The 11,351-nt window shown below is 39.6% G+C and overlaps 1 protein-coding gene across 1 annotated transcript in view; it reads right to left on the bottom strand.

Moving 5' to 3' along the window:
* Positions 1-7,375: 7,375 nt before the first annotated feature.
* The window catches only part of LOC138049629 (sodium/potassium/calcium exchanger 3-like), a 28,217-nt gene continuing 24,241 nt past the window's right edge, over positions 7,376-11,351 (bottom strand). Inside the window, exons 2-4 of the mRNA XM_068896003.1 lie at positions 11,313-11,351; positions 8,778-9,131; positions 7,376-8,233 (exon numbers count right to left, since the gene is read on the bottom strand). The exon at positions 11,313-11,351 is cut by the window's right edge and continues 307 nt beyond it. Of these exons, the coding sequence (XP_068752104.1) occupies positions 7,902-8,233; positions 8,778-9,131; positions 11,313-11,351 (725 nt within the window). The 3' untranslated portion in view covers positions 7,376-7,901. The remainder of the gene's footprint in view (positions 8,234-8,777; positions 9,132-11,312) is intronic.

Genomic DNA, 11,351 nt, shown 5'->3' with positions numbered 1-11,351 from the left:
TTTTTCAGATCACGTTGGTATGCAGTTTATGATTTTTCTTTTGGCTTGCATCATGAGTTCATTACCCAGGTGTGAGAATCAATTATCAGGTTTGTCTTCATCAGCGTCAAAAAAGTGTCCATTTTTAGACCAGGTTTTGTGGGAAAAGAAAGAATCATTGGCTTGAACCTGACGTCTTTGGTTGCCACGTTGGTGCACTGAACAACAGCGAAAAAGTCTTTTGGGAATTTGGCTTTATTCTTATATAACACGCGAGCGACATTTTGCTTTTGTTTTGTAAACCAACTTGGCCGTCTAATCACGTGAGTGCAAGACAAGAATAGACCAAATCGGGTAACTTAATGTTGTACCCTGAAACAAAACGGTCAATTCCCAAAGGGTTATGTTATCTTGATATCGTTTCTTGTAAGTTTAGTGCCATTTATGCCATTGCGATGCATGCACTGCACGCCTCAATTAGCAATGGTGCACACTTTTAGTGTTCAGTGAACTTGAACTTGGTTTGAAGTGAATACGACATTGAGTTTGCCGATTTGCTTTATTGTTTAAAAATATACAGTTTTCTCAGGCTGATGGGGACTCGGTCAATTATTTTACTTTTTGGGTGATAGACTCTTGCTTACATTCGAATTAGTCAGCGTGGTTGTAATATATAGAGGAAACGGTTTGAACGCTGCCTATGGTGAAAATTCACTCAAACAATAGAAGAATCAGGTGATGACATGTGTTTTACGCATTACCACACACCACATTATTTTTATCTTTCATGGAAACGGCGCAGATGGTTTCAAGTTTGAATAATTATTCGGAATGTAACTATGCGGAATGAATTACACAAATAAATTAACTGATCTGCATTGCTTAAACATAAGATCGTTTTCATGAACGGCCAGCCCTTATTTGCTGTTTAATGTGTCGTAACAAAGCCGCGTAAGACTTTCCATTTTGTGGTAACTTGTGAGAGTAAGAAGCCCAAGGAAGGGGAATAAATAACATAACCTTAGGAACAAGGCGCATACGTGTCTTATTAGTACTTTGGCGAAGATTCATCATTGGATTTAGAAATACATTGATGAGTGGAGATCTCGCCGGTTGCGCTAGATAACATAACCTCCGGCTGGCCTCCAATGACAACAGCAAGCTTTTGATATTCAGAAAAAACGGTTTGAAGAAGATCGAGAAAAATACCAATAGACTGTTACGCATTCTAATTCATTCTGCATTTATTACAATGTGGTAAAGTATATGATTCCGCAAGTCATGCCAGATGACATTCCTCACACTCGCACAGCATTTCAAAGAGTTGTCTTGTGGCATGACTTTGGGCTTGCAACTCGCTAGGGAATAGACTGTGTGTTACTGACCTATTCCTGCAGGAATTGTGCTTAATTTCACTTACAGTCCTCCTCTGTTAGAATTAAATATTTCAATGGCAGCTATCACTCGTTGATGCAAAATGGTATCACTGGAGAGTTTAAGAAGCTATGACCGCTACGGTAACGACAACGCTACAAAACAATAACACTCATTAGTGAAAAGAGGAAAATCGTGTTGCACGTGCTGCACATTTTCAAATAATTTCTTTTTTAGAACAAAGTAAATATAATGAGCTATCTTATGGTGGCCTTTTAAATTTTTGCAAAATTCGAGACTGAAAAGGCTAGCAGTAACCTTAATGACTGGTCCCGAGGGAAACAGTGAATTTTGTTTCCCTCGAATCTCAATGTTTCTCCGTGGCGCAGCCGCGGGAAACATTGAGATTCTCGGGAAACAAAATTAACTGTTTCCCTCGGGACCAGTCATTAAGTGCTTAATATATTGAAATCGCCAAATTTGAGGTCTTAACGAAAATTTTAGCTGTACAACTGTTAACCATTTATTCTCTATTTTTTCTCTGAAATACGCAAATCATTTTCATGACACCTTACTCACATTGGGTGAGATGGACTAGATAGAAAAATTTTGAAACACTTACGATAGTGGAAAAGACATTTTGATCGACGTACAGCGCCCTCGTAGATCTAAAGTTCCCTAATTATTGGGTTGCCAGTATGGCAATCCCAGTCGGAAAATCAGTAATATTTCTCTGTATTTTTTATTTATTTTATTTATTCTATTTTTTCCCCGTGTCGGTAAAAGTCTTGCCTGTCACTCCCCTGCTAAGTGGTGTCTTTGTGCATAGAGTTTTCTGTGCATATTTTGTTCGGTTTGTTGGGGTAGGGGTAATGCTTAGATTTCTCTGGTGCACACAGGAGAACACTTAATTAACTTGCAATGGCATCGAAAGTCATTGTAACGCGAATGGCGTTTTAGTGCATCTTTAAACACAATATACCCTTATGGACCTCAAGAATGGAAAGTCAATTGGATAAACAAGACAGGCGGTGAAAAATAAATATCTGGAATCGTAAAAGCGACGAGTAATGGACTTCGACAACAACCTTTCGCCCGTCTAGCCGAAATCAAAGTGAGCTGTGTCAAAGTGAAATCAAAGTGAGCTGCTTATGGGTTCAACAAAGACAGAGAAGGAATCGAACATCTTAAGTGGATCTGTGCATGTGATCTCTGTTGTCTGGCTATTTTTATTTATTTGTACTCAACTCTGCACAGTCTTCCGGTAACAATTGCAAATTTCACTAGTTCTTGTTAACCTTCAATGGCGTCGAAAGTTATTGTAACGCTAATGGCGTTTTAGTGGATCTTTAAACAAAATATACCCTCATTGAGCTCAAGAATGGAACCTCAATTGGATGAACAAGACAGGCGGTGAAAATATATATATATGGAATCTTTAAAGCGACGAGTAATAGTCCTCGACAACAATTTCATTTTTTGTCGTTGGATATCAAGTGAGCTTTGTTTCCAATATTTTACTAACTTGGTAATATTATAACACTGAAATCAAATGGGAATTTTTTTATGAATTTAACAAACATTGAAGGAATCGAACGCCTTGAATGGATCACACTGTTTGCTGAAGTCGCATCTAAGTTGTCTGGAAACTTACATTTATTTTGTACTCAACTCTGCAAAGGTAAAAACAAATTGGAAATGGGGCAGTGAACAATTATTTGAATGAAAGCTTGTTGTCTCTTGTGCTTCATTATTTACGGTCAAGGTTCTTTCGAAAAGGGTTTGATGTGAACTGTCAGAAATTTATTTAATTGCGTATGCTTTGTGACACGAATTATGTGTCTTGTTTACACACACGCAATTGAAATAGGCAGGGTTTCTTGCCTATAATTAACAATTATTCCATGAGGGCGCGTTGGATATGAGATGATAGATAGCCAACGAGGCGTGTAGCGCCGAGTTGGCTATAATGATCTCATATCCAACAAGCACGAGTGGAGTAATTGTTTTATTAAAAACACTCCCAAAATATAGAAAACTAGACTACAATAAAAACAAAAAGGTCCAAAAACTCACGCATATGCTTGGCCGTGTTTGTAGATCATGGTATAATGGCTCATAACCCATGATGGCTTAGCCAATCAAAACTCTCGAATTGCATTATCCAATGATCCAGTTTTTAATAATAGCAGATATGTTGTTTATTTCAAAAAAATTTTCGCTGGAAATTTTTTTTTGGGAGATTTCCAGCCTTTGTGAATTTATCGTGTTGTGTAATTTTCGAGCTTAACAAATTTGCATGCGTGGGTTGAAATGTGATACCGGAGGATTCTCTTGGGGTAGTGCGCTGTAAGCAGCTCGTGCATAAGTCACCAAGATAAACAGGTCTGTTGGAAGCGTGCTTGAGTTTCAACAAAATGAGCCCCAAAATCAGCAAAAAATTGTAACGCTGATGAATAATAAAGTAGCTGCTATTTCCAAAACGATGGAATTACCTGGTGATAAATAACCTCGTCTTGGAGAGAAAGTTTTTGACTTTGCAGGAACAATGGCCAACCTCAAGAGTTAAGCGATTGTGATCTTTGTGTTGAATTCGCACATTTCTTGTCAAACCTTATAACGCTTCAAAGAAAAAGAAAACTAACAAAAACAAAAACCCGGTATCTTGTCTATCATTTGACACAGATGCTTCACTGTTTCGCGAGTAAACACGACGCGGTAACTTGATCACGGCGCCAGCTGAATTCGATGTCACTTTCGACTTGTGCATCCAAAAGTAAAATAACAAAATTAAACGTAGCAAAAATCTCCCAAAAATGTTTTTCGCTGATGCTAACTTTTTATATTCGCTGTCCAAAATTAATGTTGTTTTTGTTGCTGTCGGCAAAATATTTTAATATATTCTCGATCGACCGCCGAAACTTCCTTCTGCTCTTCCTAAAAACTGTCTCAATATTCATTTACGTTTGCATCAATATTTGTTTTCCGTAAAGCAAGCTAGCAGAATCTGTGCCTTCCTTAGTTTGCATTTTTGCCTGTTAAAATACAATTTTCAGTCCTATGCTTCTGTTCCAATGGGGTAAACTTTTTAGGTCACCCATCCAGATACTAAACCCACCAGACAAGGCTTGACTTCAGTGAACTTTTGTAATACATAGCTGTCAGACGCTCAGAGTGCATGCTTTGCCCGTTGTGATGGAACTTGAAAATGATCAACATGTCAGCCTAGAATTCCCTTTTATTTTCTTCAATCTTTCTGGGTTTAGTATTTTGCTAGAAACCTTCTTCTCAGGTGGGGGGGTATTAACCTAAGACTTCTATCATGGCACTACAATGATATACAAAGCCAAAACAATATCGTGTACTACTAGAGCTACATATTACGCAAAGACAACTTGAAACTGCTGGAAGACAAAACGCAGCTCACTTGACAATATGGAATAAAGCGTGTGTTACTGCACCACCACACGTACGCAATGCGTGCCTCTTTTTTTCTAAAGATGACAGCATTTTTTTTGTTTCTGACAAATGATTAATAGGCTGGTAGCTCAAGATCTGTTTCGTCGTATCAACGTGTGAGCCAAAGGGCCTCTGCTGGCACGACTTCTGGGTGAGCCCTTAAATGGTCTTAATGACCCACGACTTCAAAAAATTGCTTGAAACGCTGCAGTTCAGTACCACCCAACTCAGTCCCTTCTGTTTTTGAGTAACACGTACCACAGGCAACCAAGTGTACGCTCATGGAACGTATAGTTTATTAAAGAATTGTGTTCGTGACCGGAAACGAGTTTTTGTGTTTTCGTTACACGCAATGCAATGTCCGGCTACGTATAACTCGGTAACACATCTTACTGGGCTAATATCTCCCGGTATTGCCGGTTTAAAAGAAAAGTTGAAATGTTTTAAAAATACCATCGTAAAAACTTGTAAAGCATCTGTTTACTGGTTTTGATTGGAGTCAACGCCTCTAACAACAGTTTTAAAAGTGAACAGTTATTCTACGATCGCACTTATCAAAATGATTGGGTGACAGAATGTGGACTTTGCACTTTAAACTTCGGACTACGGAATTGAACTGGATATTGACCAATATATTGTAACATTTAAAAATAATCTCAGAAATACTGTGAACTTAAAGGAAGTCGGCTAGAAATCCTTCGAACAAAGTGTAGGCTACCAGTAGTCTCTTCTTATTCCGTGGTGGCAGCTTTAAAACTTGCGTTGAGGTGGAGACTCAGCGTTCGACTTGCTGCTTATAAGAGATAAAAAGAAATGAACGCTAGTTGACCATATTTAAATGGCCAGGACGGATGGCTTTCAATCGCAGAAGTAAATCATAATGCGTCAACGCACAAAACTGGTGTTTGTCGCAAATGTTGGTCATAAATGGTGAGAGAGTTTTGACTCTCTTAGCTTTACCGTTGTTTGCTCAGTGACCAAGCGTCTGAATGGCTGCGAGGCTGCCGGTGACATTTTATTGATACAGACCACACTTCCTTTGTCAGATAAATTGTGTTGTTGTTATTCAGACGAGTCTACAATAACATTAGAAAAGCAAAAAGGTTTGTTGTATCAAAACAGCGTAACCGGCAGCCTCGCTTCCATTCTTAGTCCAGGTAACTTAGTTACAACTGTAAAATGCTGTATTCTCCGATCATAATAAAATTTTTCTTTTCACTCTTTTGTAACTTTATTTCATAGTAAGTGGCAGATTAGCCAAGACTTATTCTATTTGATAGAAGCTATAAAAGCTATGTTGCTATGTAGCTATAGAAGCTGCATAAATTTCACTCCACTACGTTTTGAACGCTTTGCAGTAACAACCCTGCCCTAGGTACCAGAGGAGTGTTTTCCAAGGTTCGAGAGAACGCTACTCAGGTCAAAGGTAACGACTAAGAACTCAATTGTCTTCGTCTTGCGTAGCGTTGTCTAGGACCATGGAAAACATTCTTCTGGCATCCACGGTATAACAGTTCTCTACTCGATGCCCTGAGTTACATTACAATACACTATACTTCAATAAACTCTAGAACGTTTTGGTAGATGCATTTACAGTAAACGACATCTCAGTACACGGCACGACTAAGATGAAATTTTCGCGAAGAAGCAAATGCGTGTAAAAAAGCTTTTTTAGTAAAAAGAAACAACAATTTTTAAATGGCAAGACAAATGTATAGAACCTTTATAAGCCACACATCCACATCTCTTACTGATATCTGAAAATTTATTATTACACTGATTCAGTATAAACGTAGATTTGTTTCATTCGTTATATACTGAGTCCATGGTTTTGTTCAGTCGTCTAAATTATCAATCTACGGACTTGAATATATTGAATTTTGCCTAAATTTAAAGTGTTTTTGCCCATATTTTGCTTTCGTTTGCAATCCCACACTGTCTGGTCAATGTTAGACCCTTTTTGTGGACGATGGATGATGTACTGGGACCATTTAATATAACACCATGACGAATCCACGACTTAGACTTAACCATTATTCAGCAATGATTACATATATATACTAATATGTTTGGTAAATAATCGGCACGTTTACCAGTCAGGTGATCTGTAAGTGGTTAAGTGGATAAAAGCAGCAGGGGCACCCAACGTCAATTTTCGGAAAATATCTGTTCGGATCACGATTTGAGATCTAGAATTTTCGGAACATTTTTTTAAAATTTCTTGCTAGCCTGCCTCTCCTAGGATTATCGAACATCTGAAAAATGGTATAATTACCAATTTTTAACGGATTTTTACCCTAACAAAGGTCACCTACAATTTTCGGGACCTTTTTTCTGGTTGAAATTTTCGAAAAGGTAAGTTTTGCTCCCTATAATTTTCGGATCACTAGACTTTCAGCTAGGAAATCCGAACAGATGAAAAATTTCTGGGGGATAAAAAAATGCCTATATCTACCATTTAAATACTAAAATACGTTTAACAATGCTATGTTTAAGTGGTTTTGAACTATATTCTCGTTGGGTGCCCCTGAAACAGTTCCTTCGAAGTGAGTGCTCCGGGCTCAAGTCCTCTCCACAGACTGCTTTTATTTTTTTTGTCCTTTATCTGCCACCACAAGTCCTGGGACAGAGTGATCTAAATGAAAGATAATACTTCATTTGGAGCAAACTGACAATCAAGGATAATCCTTCATTTGAAGAACAGATTGTGTTGGAATGGAAAGGGGCATGCCTTGCATCCTCCTCGGCATTCGTCTCAGTTCCCCTTCGCGGGCCTGTCTCTTGGGTGCTTTCTAAATTCTCCACAGATTAAATTACTCTTCAGGGCCCGGTTGTTCAAAAGCCGATTAGCGCTAATCCTAGATTAAAAACTAACCAAGGAGTTTGTTTCTCTACTCCCAAGTGTTGTTCAACGCTGATATTCGGCAAAACTTTACATTAAAAGAAGTCAATCTTGAGAAACAAAAATAAGCAAACGAAACTTTTACCAAAAAGTTGAAAACGTGAAACAAAAGTTTACGCTAATCCTGGATTAAGTTAATCGGCTTTCGAACGACCGGGCTCAGAAGGTAAAGGAAAATTATCGTTATTCAAACATCAACGATGCACATAGGTGGCGAAAACCTTGCAAAAACGTGCATTTCAACAAATGTCGACCCTGCCAAAAATATCAAATAAATGACTATAAACACACAGCCAACTTTTCGGTTCAAAACCCACTTGTTTAAAAATAGAACAAAAAAGGCAATGGCAACGGACCCCAAGATGAAGAAACACGACATAAAAAGTCCACGACTGCTCACAACAATCGGTTCATGATGACCCCAGAGTGTTGTCTTAATAAACCATGGTACACCGAGGCAAAGAAGGATGTCAAACGTGTTACTGCCGACTGTGTTTGATACAGCCATGTCGCCGTCACCTGAAAAATAACAAAAGGAAGCGTTTCACTAAACGATGCAAAATAAAAACTTTAGCCCACTGCAAACTCCTTCCCAGGGCTATTCTCCCAGGTTCTTTCGAACCTTCAGATATATTTTGGGAATCTTTTCTCTCCTCCCTAAAAACGCTCGGACAGTCGAGCGGACGGCTTAATTGTTGCTTTCAGGCCGAGGAAAGGTTTTTAATGTTAAATATGGCGCCTTTTACGGACAGACAGTTGAGCCGTCATTTAGGCCGTCACGCAATGCGTCCAGGGAATGTTTCGTGACGCTCCAAATGACATCCATGCGAAACTGCTGCTTTTGATGCGGCGTCTTATTCTAGTTCTTCAAACAACGTCATGGTGACTATTCTTTACCCCTGAACAAAGAAATGACTACTATACTGTTTCCCTCAACTATTTCTTCTAGAGTTGAGCTCCATTTTTTATGCTTGCGCCTTCTTTGATTTCAGCAGAATCACGGCGTCTGATCGCGAGATACGAAACCAGCAATATGATGAAGTGGAATAGAAAACTAGCCTACCTTTCCGAGCGATGAACAGGCTCGATGAGCAATCTGGTATACTGCTTCCAAAAGCGACGAGTGTGAGACCCATGATTGCATCCGGGATCCCGAACGTGTATCCAATAATTGTAACCATCCAAACGAGGGTGTATGATGAGACTCCGATCCAGAAAATGCAAGCTATAAAAGTGACAGCCACCCACTTGTGGCAGGATTCCTTCTTCACATCCGGAATGGTGAAATAGTACGCTATGTTGATTGGGAGGCCAATGAACCAGCATAATCTGGCCGCCAGTCCCTCCGGGGTGTTGAACGGCGTCCCTAGCGTGAAATCTGGGACCGGGCGGTGCTTTAAATGGTCACCACCACTGCCTGAGTAGAAAAAGTAACTTACTATCACTTTCAGGCGTGGCTTGCTTTCTCTCAATTTAACGCTCACAGTATCGCAAAAGCTATTCAACTCACGTGATAGAGCGGTTTTCAAATGAACGTCGTAAAACCAAAACCAAAGTAATTACTTTGGCCAGTCAAAAAGGACGGAGACAATCCAGTAAACCAATCAAAATTCAAAGTTATTACACGTAGCCGACACAAAGCGCGGGAAAATCTGCAGGCGCGAGCCACGATTGGTTTTGGTTTCACTTCTGATTGGTTGAAACATTGGCGCGAGAATTTTAAACCAATCACTGAGTGAAGTAATGCAAAACCAAAGTAATTCACTAATTACTTTCGACACTCAATTGAAAGCCACTCTAAATGTCCGCTCACTTATGCACCCGAGCAAAGTATTCTACATAACTAAACATAATTTCTAATCATCCAGTAGAGAATTAAATCTTTTACTGGGACCGGGTGCTGAGGTGCTTTCCTAGTCGCCTGTCACGTGATCTGTCCAGGTCACGTGACCTCCAGCATTAGCTGATGAAGGCCGTGGTTTATGGCCGAAACGTTCTATGTTTCAATACACTATATATATATTTCCAGTAAAAGATTTAATTCTTTAACAAAGTATTTTACAGCTCCGGGAGACTATAAGTCAAATCCGATTAGATCAACTTTTGTGAGGAGACCAAAACGGGAATACCCGGAGAAAAACCTGTCGGGACAGACAAGAGAACCCACAAACGCAACCTTAAAGGCCCGAGCAAATGTTGTCAACATTTGCTTCAATATTTGTTCGATTTTGTTGAATGACGTTTAAACGCTTCAGTTCAACACATCATGAACATTTGATTCAACACAGCTTCACGAGAGGCCTGGTATTTAGTCCCGAGCTTAAGCCGCGTTGTTACTATGGATACGGACTTGTTACTATGAATACAGACATGAATATGTCATTAAGAGACCGCGCATACCCAACAATAGGGAACTTAAGCAACGACGACGGTGACGGCACCGAGAACGTCATCTCAAAATATAAATTCGCGTCATTGTTATCACTTCGTAAACATGTCAACCCTTTTAATATGACAAGGGTGTGGTAGTTCCGTAAAAACGACATTGGTCGGAACGGCGCTTAATTTAGGGGAGAAAATGAAACTCTATCGTCAAGTGCTGACGTTCTCCTTAAAACCTCAAATTTGACTATTTCACGTTTTTGTTTTGCTGACGACGGCAAAGAAATGGACAAAAGTGAAAAACGCACGTGCAGGGCGTGCAAAGCTACTGTTTTTTCCCACTAAATATGCAAATTTGTGACGTTCTCGTTGCCGTCGCCGTTGTCGTTGCTTAAGTTCCCTAATAAGGAGCTTAAGCAACGACAACGGCGACGGCAACGAGAACGTCATCTCAAAATATAAATTCGCGTTGTTGTAATCGCTTCGTTACTATTTCAACTTTTTTAATATGACAGGGGTGTGGTAGTTCCTCAAAAATGACGCTGGTAGGAACGGCGCTCAATTTAGGGCAGAAAATGAAAATTTATCCTCAAGTAATGACGTTGTCCATAAAACCTCAAATTTGGCTGTTTCACGTTGTAGTTTTGCTGACGACGGCAAAGAATTGGACAAAAGTGAAAAACACTCGTGCAGGGCGTGCAAAGCTATTGTTTTTGCCTACCAAATATGCAAATTTGTGACGCTCTCGTTGCCGTCGCCGTTGTCGTTGCTTAAGCTCCCTAATCTCCTTATTATCATTGGTTAAAAGAAGAAACAAATCGTGCTGCACGTGTGGCACGCATTTTAGGAAGTATTTCTGCCGAACTCTGCACGACAACGCCGTGAAATCACCAAATTTGAAGTTTTGACGACTATGTGAGAATACTAATGTGAACCTTTCCTTCGCTATTTTTACCCTGAAACCGCTCGCACCAATTTGTTTTTGAGATACTTCGCCCACACTGCGCGATTTGAACGAGATAGAATACATGTAATCGTGAAGGACATAAAGTATACGATACAGCAAAGTTCTATTTTGAGGTGAAGTTTTCGTTCATGTCGCCCAAGTAGATCAAAGGCCCTTTTAATGAAAGGCGAGTGCTCTCAACTCCAGTCTGCTATCTCTGCTTCCAATTCAGAAGTCATAGACCGAGATCAGTACATGTATAAAACTTACTCATAAGTGGTTTCGCCTCGCCATCATCTTCTTCTTTCT

Source organism: Montipora capricornis, chromosome 5 (genome assembly GCF_036669925.1).
Source record: "Montipora capricornis isolate CH-2021 chromosome 5, ASM3666992v2, whole genome shotgun sequence".
In the NCBI taxonomy this organism is placed as follows: domain Eukaryota; kingdom Metazoa; phylum Cnidaria; class Anthozoa; order Scleractinia; family Acroporidae; genus Montipora; species Montipora capricornis.
Note: the sequence above shows the minus strand (reverse complement) of the source record. Positions and strands in the feature narration are given on the sequence as shown.